This window comes from Hyla sarda, chromosome 1 (assembly GCF_029499605.1).
Source record: "Hyla sarda isolate aHylSar1 chromosome 1, aHylSar1.hap1, whole genome shotgun sequence".
Taxonomy (NCBI): Eukaryota; Metazoa; Chordata; class Amphibia; order Anura; family Hylidae; genus Hyla; species Hyla sarda.
Window position 1 is genome coordinate 520,420,440 of NC_079189.1, and position 16,196 is coordinate 520,436,635.

Sequence of the window (16,196 nt, forward strand, 5' to 3'; positions counted from 1 at the left end):
TCAGTAGTGACATCCGCTGTGATCTTTCCTTAACTGCAGGTACTACTACTCCCAACATGGAGTACACTCTGCGCCATGCTGGGAGCTGTAGTACCTGCATTAATAGACAGATCGCAGCAGATGTCAGAAGTTACACTCGCTGCGATCTGTCTATTAATGTAGATAATACAGCTCCCAGTATGGAGCAGAGTGTACTCCATGTTGGGTGTTGTAGTACCTGCAGTTAAGGAAAGATCACAGCGGGTATCACTACTGATATCCGCTGCAATCGTCCTGTCTATAGCAGAGATGTAGCGGCTGTATACAACACTCGCATCTCTGCTCTGTACTCTGGCCACTCACTCATTCATATTTCCCTCAGAGCTGTGATTGGCTACAACCATCTGGCCAATCACCACTCTGGGCAGAAAATATGAATGAGTGATGTTCTATTCACATAACTGGCCGGAGTACAGAGTAGAGATGCGAGCACTGTGTAAAGCCGCATCTCTGCTATATTAGTGACGCTCGCATCGGGTGTAAGGACTGACACCCAGAGCGATATGTCTATAGTACAGGTACTACTACTCCCATCATGGAACAGTGTGCTGTCCCATGCTGAGAGTAGTAGTACTACCTAAAAACGTTTTAAAAAAATAGAGAAAAAAAGTCAAACATACACTTTATTAAAAAATAATAAAAATTTTGTTATAAAATATATACATTTTGTTCAATAACATTTTTTCCATCACTGCTGCATCTTTTTTTGGGGGGTACCAAAAAAACTGCCACGGTGCAGTTTCCACACAAATGAAAAAACGCCAGACGCGGGACATTGCACTTGCGTTTTTTCATGTGTTTTTTTTTATCCCAAAAAACGCAGCACAAAAAAACAAGTGGAATCCTAGCCTTAGTCACGTGATCAAAGAATCACATGACTTTTTATGAGAAAAAGGCTAAAATTAAAAAACGCTGAGACAAATAAATAAATAGGGTTCACACCACGTTTTTGCAATACAGTCCCCGTATCAGGTTTTTGATTTAAAAAAACTGATTCCTCAAAACCTGACTAAACTGTATCAAAACGTGTGTACAAATTTTTATCTGTGTACGGTTTGAAAAATGATGTCCGGTTGCATCCGTTTTTAAAGAAAATAAACATATACGTTTTGAACATACGGTTTTTCACCCGGACCAAAAACCGTGGTAGGCCACGGTTTTCTGTCCAGAAAAAAAAAAGTAAAAAACCCTATGGTTTGAAAAACGGAGACAATCGTATACATTATGGTGCATACGGTTTTGAATGGGAAGTCTATGGGCACGGTTTTCTGTACGGTTGCATACGTTTTTTTTTTAATGAAACCGTATGCCAAAACCATATAGTAAAATCGTGGTGTGAACCCGATAAAATGCTATATAAAATAGCATAACATTTAGATGAAAAATGAGAGGAAATTTTTTGTTGTTGTTTTTTTGTCTGTTCATGGCCTATTAGTCATATCTGGACCAGGACAGACATCATATACACAGACACACTTGGGAAAATGTATCAAAACCTGTGCAGAGGAAAAGTGAAGCAGTTGCCCATAGCAACCAATCAGATCGCTTCTTTCATTATTGAAAAGCCCATCGAAAAATAAGCAATCTGATTGGTTGCTATGGGCAACTGCTCCTCTTTTCCTTTGCACAGGTTTTGATATATCTCCTATGTCGCTGCACAGCTGTTTTCATGCAGAACATTGGGGTGCTGTAGTAGCGGCAGTCGTTTTCTCTTGTGAGGCTTGAAGCTAGTGTAAATAAAGTTTATTTAAAAAAAAAAAAAAAAGAAAGAAAAGAAAAAAGACCATTACTGGAGAGCGCGCTCTTCTGACGTCACCATAACGTATTTACCTAGCGACTCTGAATGATGACGTATAATGTGTGCGCAGCCGAAGAGACAGAAACATGTATCATAACAGCACGCAGAGGAAGCACTGGACCTTCCCCAGCGAGGACGAGCTGCAGCGGCTCAGGAACCAGGCTAACAGCCGCTGCCGTGCGAGAATACGAGCGACAGGGCAGGTGTGTACGGAGTCTTATCCAGACCCCGGTATCTGCCTGTGCAGGGCTTGGCTGACACTGTGGACTCCTGCTTGTGTCCTGTTCTAGAGTCTTAAAGAGGCCCTGCACCAGATTATGTAGCAGAGCTCATGTAGTATGCCAGTGTTTTCCAACCAGGGTGCCTCCAGCTGTTGCAAAACTACAACTCCCAGCATGCCTGGACAGCCTTCGGCTGTCCAGGCATGCTGGGAGTTGTAGTTTTGCAACAGCTGGAGGCACCCTGGTTGGAAAACACTGCAGTGTATACTGGACCTCAGTTAGCAATGACCAGAGCAACCAATTGGGTTGCTGTTTCCAGCCATCTGTTGCGGAACCTTTTCCTTACATGATGTCTGCTGTCAGAACATTCTGATTGAAAAGACAGAAGCCATTTCTCCAGTGTGAACAATGCTTTAAAGCGCAACTTTCATCAAATCTATCCATATAACCTACACACAGCCTATGTACTGTGTGCAGATTGTGTAATAGCCAGTGTTTTTACCTTCTGTCTGCCGTCCTTTATTACCCCAAAAAACGGTGTTGATGGAGGCCGCACACAGTCGGGTAGGCATGGCGCGAGGTTCGCAATCCCTCGCCACCGCCACGCCTATCCCCTGCACGTCAGCGCCTAGACCGTTGTGTGATTGACACACAGATCCCTTCGCTTGTCCCCCGTGCGCGCCGCAGCGTGTGTAGTCATGGCAAGCTCTTGCTCCCGCCGCCTACCCTCAGTGCTAGAGGCAGGGAGCGCGCTTCCTCTCTGCCTCTAGGCATTGGAAATAGAAGCAACAGAGCGTGCATCACCTACACAGCAAGAAGATGATAGCGGGTACTATTAGATATTAAAGTAATAATAAAGGTGCACATCTGAATAAAGTTTTTTGTTTGAACAGCAGAGCATGACGATACACGCTGCGGCACACACGGGGGGGGGGGGGGGGGGGGGGTAAGCGAAGGGCCGCATGCGCTGGGCCATGTGTAAATCACACAGCGGTCCAAGCGCTGACGTGCAGGAGATAGGCGTGGCAGGGCATTGCGAACCCCGTGCCACGCCTATACGACTGTGTGCGGCTTCCATCAAAACTGTTTTTTGAGGCAACAAAAGACGATAGACAGATGGTAAAAACACAGCCCAATACACAATCTGCACACAGTACAGACTCTGTGTGTAGGTTATATGGCCCAGGTTTGATGAGTTGCGCTTTAACTTATACAGATGACTGTGAAAGAAGCATCCACTTTGTACATACAACTTTAGGATTAGAATGTTTGTTTTTTATTAAACCTCTTTTTCCCTATACTAGTGGTCTCCATACTGTGGACCTCCACTGTTTGGAGACCTCTTTCCTATACTGTACAATAATTAAAAACATTTTTTTAGCAGGTAACATGTGTTGTAACATGGCTGGGATATTGTGGTCATGTGATTATACCAGTCAGCGATTGTATTAAACATAGATAAGGGGCTTTTTTTCTATTAAAAGCAGGGCTTGCCAAACTTGTTATGAATCTAGGAGCCTTCAAAATAAGTTAGGAGCCAGGGCGCCACCTGTCACTTAAAGGAGTAGTCTCATGGAATAAAACTTGCGGATAGGGGATACATTTAAGATCGTGGGGGGTCCAAGTGCTTGGGCACCATGCAATCTCCTGTATGGAGCTCCAGCTCTCCCGTTCGGCTTTCCCGTAGAGATATATGGAGGAGGCGTGGCGGCCCCCGCTTCGGGCAGAAGTCGTGACGCGCTTCTCCACGGGAGAGCCGGGACTCCCTACAGGAGATCGCAGGGGGCCCCAGCGCTCGGACCCCCCCCCCCTCAATCTAAAACGCATCCCCTATTCCATGAGCTATCTCCTTCAACAGGACGTCATTTGATCAGTCATTGGTGTCCTCTCTTCTCTCCATGTCTGACGGTCATTAGTATCTCCCATTATGTTTCACAATCACTAGTGTCCTCTCATCTATCCCTGTGTCACAATCATTACTGTCCGCTCATCTCTCTGATAGTTATTAGTGTTGCAATCACATGTCCCATCATCACGATCATTAGTGTCCCTTTATCTCTACCTGTGACAGTCTTGTGTTGTGATCATTAGTGTCCCCTCATCTCTCCCTCTATGACAGCCATAACTGTCCCCCTCATGTGTCGCAATGATTAGTGTCCCCTCATGTTTGAAAAAAAGAATAAAATCTTTCACCTACGTTCCCACGTTGATCCTCCGGTCGGCGCTCCAGTGTAACATAAGCAGCAGATGTCACTAGACTGCTGTGAATCGAGGTAAGTAAAACTTTACATTAGGGCCTGGCGGCAAGTCCCAAGCGGCAATAAAGACCTATTCCCATATTAGTATATTATCTTTTACCCACAGTGGGCTGATCAGTGGGGGTCAGACCGATGGGACTATCACTAATGTGTAGAACAGAGGTAAAATGTCCCTCAGAATGCCCCAGCCATCCATGGCCAGCACTCCATTCATTGTCTATGTGCGTCCAGACAATGCTCAGCTCAGCAGTGTTTATTCCACTTTACTTCTGTTAAGGATTGTTGGGGAGTCTCACTCATCAGCATGTTCTCCACTATCCTATGAATAACATGATGAGAATATCTTTTAACCGCACAATGAAAAACCTTAATTTTGGGAAACCCTGTAAAGGTTTTTAGAACATTTGCATCTTGTGCCTCATTGTGTCTTCGTTGTGTCCCCCTCAGCTGGATTCATTAGTGTGATATAAGGAGAAGAGGCGTTGTGACACTTTTCATCTGGAGCGTGTCACAGATTTGGTAATGACTTTCTCCCTTCATTTGCAGGCTCATCTCTATGATATCTATAATCTGAACCCCCTCGAGGAGTTGACAATTTGTAAACATTATGAGAAGAAACTGCTAGATTTCTGCAATGTCTTCAAACCTGCCATGCCTAAATCTGTTCTGGTGAGTAGGATCAGGATCAAAGAGATTTTTGGACATGGGTAAACTTCATGTACCTCTAATGCAGTATTTTCCAAACAGTGTGTCTCCAGCTGTTGCAGAACTACAACTCTCAGTATGCTTTGAGACTAGTACACTCTGGAGACAGATTTGCCAGAAGCCCCTTAGACTTGAATGGGGCTTCCAGAAAATGCATCTCCAGAGCGTGCTAGTCTGGGAGCGAGTCACCAGATGAAAGTATATGAAAAATTTAAATAGAAATCCATGCACTGGGACAGTCATTAGAGGTAGGGTTTAAAAGGGTTTTGTAGGATGTTTTTATTGATGGTCTATGCTCAGTATAGAGTATAGACCATCAATAAAGTATTGTTGGGGGGTCTGACAACCTGCACCCCTACGAATCACCTGTAAAGTGAAGAAGTTTAACTAAGGGAGCCCATCAAGGTCACTACATAATGTATGGAGCTATCTGCTTCCTGCTCTGTTCTCTGAATATGCAGGCTCCATGGCTCTGGCAAACATTGGTCGGCAAGGGTTTTGACCCTCACTGATCGGCTATTGATGGCATTTTCTTGAAATAGGCAATCAATTAAAAATAATCCTGGAAAACATCTTTAAAGACGGCATTTCAATCTACGGCCTATCTGTGGCACCCACAATGTCCATAATGGTGAGGACGCCTTAGGTTGAAACCCACCACACATGAAAGTGGCCTTACTTATTACAACTGTCTTCTCTTTGTTCTTTAGAGCTCAGGAAGCAGTTAGTAAAGGCCTTTTTGAACACAAAGCAATATTGCAGCTTCTCCATCACACATAAATAATCTAAATGTTGCCATCATGAGGGATGTAAGATATGATCTAACCTATTTTTATTTTTTTTTCTATTAGGGAACAGCTTGTATGTACTTCAAACGCTTTTACCTCAATAACTCCGTCATGGAGCACCATCCGCGTATAATAATGTAAGAGCTGATTGTTTGTCTATGATATAGATGTGTAACTTATAAATGGCGTGTCTAGCTTTAAATGGGCGCTGTCAGACACAAATACTTTATATATGTTGTACATCTTGGCAAAACATTAACCTTTCTAATATACTGCATAAGAAAAATTAATTTCCTTTCTATAGAAATCATGTCTTTGTCCAAACTGAAGCACAGGCATGGACAAAGCCCAGTAAGTAAGGGTGGGCTAGTACTCCTCTGTGCTCTCTCCTGTCTGATAGTACTCCTCTGTGCTCTCTCCTGTCTGATAGCACTCCTCTGTGCTCTCTCCTGTCTGATAGCACTCCTCTGTGCTCTCTCCTGTCTGATAGCACTCCTCTGTGCTCTCTCCTGTCTGATAGCACTCCTCTGTGCTCTCTCCTGTCTGATAGCACTCCTCTGTGCTCTCTCCTGTCTGATAGCACTCCTCTGTGCTCTCTCCTGTCTGATAGCACTCCTCTGTGCTCTCTCCTGTCTGATAGCACTCCTCTGTGCTCTCTCCTGTCTGATAGCACTCCTCTGTGCTCTCTCTTGTCTGATAGCACTCCTCTGTGCTCTCTCCTGTCTGATAGCACTCCTCTGTGCTCTCTCCTGTCTGATAGCACTCCTCTGTGCTCTCTCCTGTCTGATAGCACTCCTCTGTGCTCTCTCCTGTCTGATAGCACTCCTCTGTGCTCTCTCCTGTCTGATAGCACTCCTCTGTGCTCTCTCTTGTCTGATAGCACTCCTCTGTGCTCTCTCCTGTCTGGTGGGATGCCTCTGTGCTCTTTCCTGTCTTATCAGACAGGATATCCTGTCCTATCATACTGAGACCACACCCATCTTGTACATCAGTTTTGCCTTAAAATTACAAATAAGTTAGGGCCATCTGATTGTATTAATGTACAATGTGTTGTGAGCTGAATCGCTATATTCTATATGCTTATAGGTTGACCTGTTCATTCCTGGCATGTAAAGTAGATGAATTCAATGTATCCAGTGCCCAGTTTGTGGGTAACCTGCCAGAAAACCCTACCACTCAAGAAAATATCCTGGAACAAATCTTGGAATATGAGTTACTACTTATCCAACAGCTGAATTTCCACCTGATCGTGCACAATCCATATAGACCATTTGAAGGATATTTAATTGATCTAAAGGTAACTAGCAGGATTTAACCCCTTAATGACCAAGCCCATTTTCACCTCAAGGACCAGGCCAACTTTATTTTAGCGTTTTCGTTTTTCCTCCTCGCCTTCTAAAATCCATAACTCCTTTATATTTCCATGTACAGACCCATATAAGGGCTTGTCTTTTGCGTGACCAATTGTACTTTGTAATGAAACCTCTCATTTTACCATAAAATGTACGGCGGACCCCAAAAATTTTTTTTTTTAGGGAGGAAATTTAAATGAAAACCAACATTTTACACATTTTGGAGGGTTTTGTTTTCACACTGTACACTTTACGGTAAAAATGACGTGTTCTTTATTCTGTGGGTCAATACGATTATAATGATACCCATTGCTAGATACTTTAATATTTTTGTACAAAATCAGTAATCTAAAATCGCCCTATTTTGACCACCTATAACTTTTTCCGTATATAGGGCGGTATTAAGGCCCCTTTTTTTTTTGCGCCGTCATCTGTACTTTTTTTAGATACCACTTTTGCATTTATAAAACGTTAAGATCATCGTTTTTTTTTTTTTTTTATAAAATGTGACAAAAAAGCAGCATTTGTGGACTTTTTAAAATTTTTTACGTTTACGCCATTCACCGTACGGGATCATTAACATTATATTTTGATAGTTCGGACATTTACGCATGCGGCAATACCAAATATGTATAAAATTTTTTTTTTACACTTTTTGGGGGTAAAATGGGAAAAACTGACAATTTTCATTTTTATTGGGGAGGGGATTTTTCACTTTTTTTTTCTTTTTATTTTTACATTTTCCAACTTCTAAGCTCACCCTCCTATGTTCCCCCGTTGCTGCAGTATCGGTGTCCCGTTCCTCCGGCACTGCTCGGGTCCCTGCTTCTTAGGCTCGGAACGTCACACTGTGGTCAGCGTAACGCCGGTGATAGGCTGAACGCACTGTCATGTAAGGGGCTCAGGCCAGCTCCTTACATAAAAAAAAAATTCAAGTTTGATATAATTTAAATGACTGATCCATAGAATAAAGATAGCATGTCAGATTTACCGTATTGTGAGCTCCAGAAACATTATTGCTCCACAAAATTGCGTAATTCCAATTTTTTTAAAATTTATTTTGCCTTTACATGGAGCGGTGCTCGCGTCATACACGGCAGGTTCCGGCTGCTATCAGCAGCCGGGGACCCGCCGGTAGTGGCTGACATCTGCGATCACGCGGATGTCCGCCATTAACCCCTCAGATGCAGATCAGTACAGATCACGGCATCTGCGGCAGTGCGCATATTAAAATAGATGATCTGATCGCCTGCAGCGCTTCCACGGTGATCCGATCATCTGTAATAGCGGACGGAGGTACCCCTCACCTGCCTCAGTCCGTCTACTGGCGTCTCCTGCTTTGGTCTGAGATCGAGCAGACCAGAGCAGGAGATAGCCGATAACACTGATCAGTGCTATGTCCTATGCATAGCACTGAACAGTATTAGCAATCAAATGATTGCTATAGATAGTCCCCTATGGGGACATAAAAAGTGAGTAAAAAGAAAATCCCCTCCCCCAATAAAAATGAAAATTGTCAGTTTTTCCCATTTTACCCCCAAAAAGCGTAAAAATGTATATATAAAAAAAAAATTTGGTAATGCCATGTCTGAATTATCAAACTATAATGTTAATGATCCCGAACGGTGAACGGCGTAAACGTAAAAAATGAAGTCCAAAAATGCTGCTTCTTTGTCACATTTTATTCCCAAAAAAATGTATAAAAAAAGATATAAAAGTTTTATATATGCAAATGTGGTATCGATAAAAAGTACAGATGACGGCGCAAAAAATTAGCCCTCATACCGCCCTATATACGGAAAAATGAAAACTTTATAGGTGGTCAAAATAGGGCGATTTTAGATTACTGATTTTGTACAAAAAGTCTTATATTTTTTTTATTTTTTAGCGGTAGAAAAATATAAAATTATCTAGCCATGGGTATCATTTTAATCGTATTGACCCACAGAATAAAGAACACATGTCACTTTTACCGTAGATGGTACAGAGTGAAAACGAAACCCTCTAAAATGTGCAAAATTGTGGTTTTCATTTAAATTTCCTCCCTAAAAAAATATTTTTGGGGGTTTGCCGTACATTTTACGGTAAAATGAGAGGTTTTATTACAAAGTACAATTGTGGTCCCTTCCACATGGAGCAGCGTGGTGACGCGAGCCGTTAGTCAAGATGAGGGGATGGGACCACGGCCGGAGTGACTGATGCTGGTAAGTAGAAGTCCCCACCCAGGGGACTACTTGCAGGGCAGCCGGAGGGGACTTTGTAACTTAATCTCTTTATCATCCCTGGGGGCAAAAATGTTCTCCCGGGGATGGTGAGGATAACTATTTTAGCATATATAAAGTGTTGTCAAGCTTCATATATGCTAAAATCTGCTGATTGATTTGTTCCCTTTAGGTCTATAATGAAATATAAAAGCCACTACAACAAAGTGTTTTGGTTTGGTGTGTATTGAGTATGTGGTGTGCTTTTGTTTTTTAACTACTTCTCATTAGCAACTATGTCCCACCCCAGATCAAAACCCAACCCCCCCTCTCCCCCAGAAAGGCGACCGCAGCCTTGGTCTCCTACTATTCTTGTGTGGGCTGCAAGACCAAAATGCCCGGTAGTTCCACTGAATCCACCTGTCCCGCCTGCTCCACCATGCGCTCCATTCATCTTGTGCCTTCTCAGGATGTCCCTCCGGAACGCACGGTGTCTGCTCCTCCCCCAGATTGGGTTTTCTCCCTTTCCCAGTCGATCTCCGACCTGGCTAGGGTCTCCAGATCAGTGGCTTCGCCCTTGGAGCGGTCGTCCCTGCGTGTGAACCCCAGGGAATCCCGCTCGGTCTCTCCTGAACGCCCCCCCCCGCCCACTCCCAGCGCTCTCACAAGCCCCCCAAAGTAACTGCCAGGCTCTTCTCCAGAGTCATGTGTTCGGGATAGACTTTATTCCCGTAGGTCATGCTCATCTTCACCAGCTCACAGACAGTGCCCCTACTCTAAGGGCCATGCCAGGTCCCCAACTCCTCATTCTAGGTCTCACATGCCCCAGTCTAAGGCTACCACCACACGCTCCCACTCTCCAGGGGAAATAGCGGCTTTGGAGTCAGCCCGATGCACGGCCTTTGCCTCGGGTAACTTAGTGGTCGTCGTTCCATGTGGCTGAAGGCGTAGGATGCAGATGCTGCTTCAAAGCAATCTCTAATAGAGTTGCCTTTCTCCGGTACAGAGACCCTGGTTCCCGCTCTCTCCGTGGTCCACATTCCATGTGTAGAGAATTGGGAAGCAGACTTTCTCAGCCTCTCCTTTGCAGATCTGGGGGAGTGGTCTCTACATCCGTGGGCATCTGTGTAGATCTGCGAACTTTGGGGGACCACAGACGTGGACCTCTTCGCATCTCGCCACAACAGACAGGTTCCTTGCTTTGTCGCAAAGTCACGAGAACCTCTGGCGATGGACGCACTCGTTATCCTTAAGTCTTCCTTACCTCTTTTTTTTGTAGTTGTGCCTTCTGCTGTTGCATAACAATAACAACTCCCAGCATGCCCTTTTGAGTATGCTGGGAGTTGTTGATACGCAACAGCAGGAGGCCGGTCTTACCTCCTGCTGCTGCGCTCTGTCCGCCTGCCTGCTGCAGCCGCTCCTAGGGCCCCGATCCCACCACCGATGGCTTGGATCGCGGTCCCCACACCAGGTAAATACTCCCGACACCCGCTCTCGCCCTCTAGAAGTCCTCGCCCCACAGCAGGAGTCCTGGGGACGATCATGAGGTGGCACCAGTGCCACCTCACTCTTGCTGCTAAACGGTGATAGGTACCGTCTCGAACTGGTGGGGGGGGGGGGGGGGTGTAGTTGAGTGGCAGGGACCGGAATTCCCACGGCCTTGGTCCTAAAGGGGTTAAAAGAAACCGGTCACCCGTTCACCCACACTATAACCCAAAACACCGGGTGAACAGGAGACTGATGCGAGGACTGCTATACCTACCTGCAGTCCGAAACCCTGATCCTCTGAAGGTCCCCCTCTTTCACGCTGACTTGCACTTTGAGGCGGGCCCGCCGGCTAGATTTAAATATTCTTAAGTGTTGGTCACGTGACTGCCGCTTATGAATATTTAAATCCAGTCAGCGCTGAAAGAGGAGGACACTTAGAGGATCGGGGTTCCTGACTGCAGGTAGGTATAGCAGTCAGAGACCCTGCATCGGTCTCCTGTTCACCCGCACTATAACCCGGAATATCTGGTTATAGTGCAGGTGACAGTTTTCCTTTAAAACTCTGCATAATCGGGTATGGCTTTTTTTTCTGGCATTATTACCGTAGGCTTCTCCATAGAAGTTGAAGAAGGCAGAGAAAAACACACATTCTTAATAATGTTTGGCTTTGTTGCCACAGGACAGGTATGATTAAGGTAAAATAAAGTTTTACATACACCCAATAACTCAACTTTTTCTTTTTAGACACGATACCCAATGCTGGAAAATCCTGAAATGTTGAGGAAAAACTCTGATGACTTCTTGCACCGGGTTGCACTGACTGATGCCGGTCTACTGTTCACACCATCCATTATTGCTCTCACAGCGGTTTTATCCAGTGCGTCTAGGGCAGGAATTAATATGGAAAGGTACAAGAAATATTTTACATGTAAATTCTTTCTTTAGCAAATTCTCTTTAGTCAGTTTTGTACATTGCAGCCCATGTCAGAAAATGTTTTTTTTTTTTTTTTTGTGTTCCCCAGTTATTTATTGGAGTGTCTGTCACTGAAGGATAGTAGAGAAACCATGACTCACCTATTGGATGGAATGAGACGTACGTTTTGTATACTTGTGTGTGTTTTGCCCTGCATTTATCCTACTGGAGTCATTTTTGACTATAGCATTAAAACATTTCCCAAGAAATAATTCTGGACATCTTTTCTTACGGCTCTGTCGTGCCATTCATGTTATTCTCACAAGAAATGTATAACTAGTCAACTGGGTGTTGCCATCTGAGGTCCTGTCCCTACACAGTCTGATACTATACAATTAAGCTGACCGTGATGGGACACACTTCCAACTGGTAATGCCCAGTCGGATATATAATAAAACAATAGAGGAACAGTGAAAGACAGAGGGGGAGATTTATCAAAACTGTGTAGGGTAAAAGTTGCCCATAGCAACCAATCAGATTGCTTCATTAATTTTTTGAAAAGGCCTCTGAAAACTGAAAGAAGCGATCTGATTAGTTGCTATGGGCAACTGGACAGGTTTTGATAAATCTCCCCCAGAGGCTTAAAGAATAGAGTTTCCAGAATTACTGAATGGGGAATGGATGTATTTAGTATTTACACTTCAAGCCTTTCACTTAATTTACATTAAATGACACTCACTGGACACTGTATTGGGTACACCTTGCTAGTACCAGATTGGATCCAATTTGGCATTTATTCTTGGTGGCATACTTTCCACCAGAGGCTGAAAACATAATGGCATCCATTATACAAATCTCCACCACATCCCAAAGGGGATCTATTTGGTTGAGATCTGGTGAAGGTCATATGAGCACCGTGAACTTTTGTCATGTTCAAGAAACCAGTTTGAGATGATGTGAGCTTTGTGACGTGCTGTGTTATCCTGCTGGAAGTAGCAATCAGAAGATGGACATGGTCAGCAACAATACTCGAGTAGGTTGTCAATGATGTTCAAGTGGGCCCAAAGTGTTCCAAGAAAATGGCCTCCACACCCGTCCGAATGCAGAATGGATCCATGCTTATGTTATTTACACCAAATTTTGGCCATGACATCTGAATGTTGCAGCTTAAATCAAGACTCTTGGACCAGGCAACATTCTTCCAGTCTTCCATGGTCAAATTTTGATTAGCCTGTGTGACTTGTAGCCTCAGTTCTTAGCTGATTGGCGTGGCACCCGGTCTAGTTTTCCGCTGCTGTAGCCCATCTGCTTCAAGCTTGCCATTTGATTTGGTTGATTATCTGTTTGTGTTAACAAGCGATTGAATAAGTGTAACTAATAAAGTGCCCAGTGAGTGTATTTTTTATGTGATTATATAACTAGTTTTCTGATGTTCTGATCTCTGCAACCTGTGATTTAGTGTTAGATCTCCTGCACACAGAGGGGGAAATATATCAAAACCTGTCCAGAGGAAACATTGCTGAGTTGCCCGTAGCAACCAATCAGATTTTTCATTTTTGAATGAAAGAAGCGATCTGATTGGTTCCTATTGGCTACTCAGCAAATTATCCTCTGGACAGGTTTTGATTAATCTTCCCCAGAGTCCCTATGAATTTGTATTATAGACTCATGGTGACGCTGTGAAACTTTATGGACCTTCAGAGCAGTCTGTTGGCACAGTATTGCAGATCTGTTATAAGGCACCTGTACTATACCCAACAAAACAACGGGGACCTGCCTGCTATTAGATTCATACAGTTCACATGACTGTCCGTTTACTGATATCTTCTCTTACTGATTATAGGACTTAAGATCCTGGTGTCAAAATATGAAGCTGTCAGACCTGAAGAAGTTGCTATGATTGAGAAAAAATTGGAAAAGTGCCACAGCTCGGAATTTTCCTCTGCGGGGAATGTGTAAGTCACTGTTTCCCAACCAGGGTGCCTCCAGCTGTTGCAAAACTACAACTCCCATGCTGTCCCAGGCATGCTGGAAGTTGTAGTTTTGCAACAGCTTGAGGCACCTTGGTGTGAGTAGTAAAACAATACTTATATTCTACATATAAATAGGTCTTTCTAATCTCTTACCCCTTGTGCTTGCATCTTTCTGTCACAAGAAAATTTGCACAGAACACGTGGATTTCGGTGCTGAGGTTTGTTTAAAACCCCCTTCATTTATATGGAACTAAACGCGTTCAGATTGCACAACAAATTTTGTAGGGACACTTTTCCATGATAGTATATTGCACCAGTGTTTGTCACTTCAGGCCTCCTATTATATTCTACATAATGAATCAAATTGGTCAGTTTACTAAATTTATTAAAACCAATAACTCATAAAACTGTCTGCAAATAAACTTCTAATTTGTATACAAAACATGCTTATTTCTAGGAGGAAAAGAAAAGGTTATGAAGATGGTGGTTACATATCGAAAAAGCCTAAAACAGAAGAGGTTTGTACAACACTGGAATTAATGTGAATGTACAGGTTGGGGTAGTGCAGGGCAATGTTATACATTACAACCAGTGGGTAGTAATGGTTCATCTTTTTATGTTTCTTTGACTTTATCTACATGAAAACTGCAGCTGTAAAATTATTTATCATATGATTAATACTTGCTGAAAAGCACTGCTGTCTCTTACTGTGGCTATTTTTTTTTTTTATTCTTTTTTTTTTAGGAGGACTGGAGTGACGATGATCTTGTGGACTCTCTCTAGTAGCTCAGCATCACCTGATGCTTTATGTACATAATAAATTGTATATTACCTTTTATTTTTATTTTTTACATCTTTGTAATGTACTAAAAGTTTATTTGTTTGTCTTGATTTTCTTATTCACTTGTTTAAAGCATTGACTCACAGACACAGAATTTATTAAAGGGAATCTGTTCAGCTAAACAACCAGTCTGAACTGCCAGGATCATGTTGGATGGCAGGGGAGCTTGGCAGATATACAGTGCATTCAGAATGTTTTCAGACCTTTTCATATTTTGTTGTGTTGCAGCCTTGTGCTTATCCCATAATGACAAAAGTAAAAACAGAATGTTGGCAATCTTGGCTAATTTATTGAAAAGGGGGAAAAATTTGAATAGTTTATTGGCATACGTATTAAGACCCATCACTCAGTTCTTAATTGAATCACCCTTTGGAAGCCTACAGTCTTGTTCGGTTAGAATGCCACAAGGTCTGCACATCTGGATTTAGGAATTTTCAGCCATTCTTCTCTGCAGATCTCTTAACCCCTTAACACAGGACATAAATGTACATCCTGGTACTTAATGCACCAGGACGTACATTTTACCCGATCATCCATGACAGCACCCCTGGAGAGGACCTACCACCGTGGGACAGGAAACCTGGATACATTTGGACCTCCTCATCTCCACCCTCAGTTCAGGTTTCCTGTCCTACGGAGAGGAGGCCTGGAAGAATTTCTGACCTCTTTCCTCCCGATCCTGAGCTGCGGGGCCCCCATTGCCTCTGGTGGAGAGGGGTTTCCCGGCTGGCGTAAATCTCCACGGGAGCCGCCGGCACGACTGCTGTGGGGTCGGGCAGGGTCTGGTCCGGGTTCGGCGGTGTTTCCTCCAGGAGACGCCGTGGAGTCTGCGGATCCGGTGGCCAGCTCTCCCGTCTCTGCGCGTCCTCTGCGTGTGTGCGCGCGCATGCGAAAGGGACGTGTCACGCAATGATGACTTCAGGCCCAGTAACCCTGGGGGATGCGCAGGCGGCGTGCGCACGAAAATATAAGAGACGTGGATTCCGGTCCCGGGCATCTGTTGCATCTTCTGTGTCCTGAGATCACACCGACTGCAGCAGCCAGCCCCTCACCCGTGCAGTATCCTATACTGCAGTGTTCCTGAGTTGGTGCCTGAATTCCGGTTCTTGCCAGACCGAAGACCTTCTCCAGCATGCCTGATCCTGGGAAAGAAGTTGGACGCGCTAAATCCAAGAGCTCCAGCCCGGTATTACAGCTTCCTTGGATGAGACCTTTCCATGTTTTTTCCTCTTAATGGCTAATTGGGGTTATCATGTGCTTCATTGTAGGCAGATAAAAGCTCTACTGAGGCCTCTAGGAAAGAGTCATCTAAAGCTCATAATAAGGTATGTGGACCGTGCAGAAACCCGCTAGATTCCTCTTATAAAAGAACAATTTGTCCATCCTGTGTAGACACCTTAGTTGCCCAGGAATCATCTTCATTAGCACTAACCATCAAAAAGATGATTAAGGATGAGCTTAAGAGTTCTCTGCAGGGCTTAGGCCTAACAAACCAGAAGGATACGACTGCCCTTCCTGCCCCGCTATCCCAATCCCCCTCTCATGAATCCACTATAGGGGAAGAAAGGGAGGTTTTATCTTCTGAGGAAGAAATTGAAGATTCAGATTCTGTATCCTGG

General features: G+C 44.0%; 1 protein-coding gene across 1 annotated transcript; it reads left to right on the forward strand.

Annotated features, from left to right (window-relative positions):
- The first annotated feature begins 1,854 nt into the window (after positions 1–1,854).
- On the forward strand, positions 1,855–14,853 carry CCNH (cyclin H). The gene is made up of 9 exons (XM_056538636.1): positions 1,855–2,040; positions 4,863–4,985; positions 5,873–5,946; positions 6,896–7,106; positions 11,595–11,758; positions 11,873–11,943; positions 13,607–13,718; positions 14,194–14,254; positions 14,481–14,853. The coding sequence occupies exons 1-9, from the start codon at positions 1,924–1,926 to the stop codon at positions 14,517–14,519; spliced, it is 972 nt and encodes a 323-aa protein (XP_056394611.1). The 5' UTR covers positions 1,855–1,923; the 3' UTR covers positions 14,520–14,853.
- The last annotated feature ends 1,343 nt before the right edge of the window (positions 14,854–16,196 follow it).

Bases quoted from the DNA above. Each gene is read 5' to 3' on its own strand.
- CCNH (XM_056538636.1), top strand. From the start codon at position 1,924: ATGTATCATAACAGCACGCAGAGGAAGCACTGGACCTTCCCCAGCGAG. The intron at 5,947-6,895 runs GTAAGAGCTGAT...ATATGCTTATAG, and splicing joins CACCATCCGCGTATAATAAT to GTTGACCTGTTCATTCCTGG. The intron at 7,107-11,594 runs GTAACTAGCAGG...TTTTCTTTTTAG, and splicing joins GATATTTAATTGATCTAAAG to ACACGATACCCAATGCTGGA.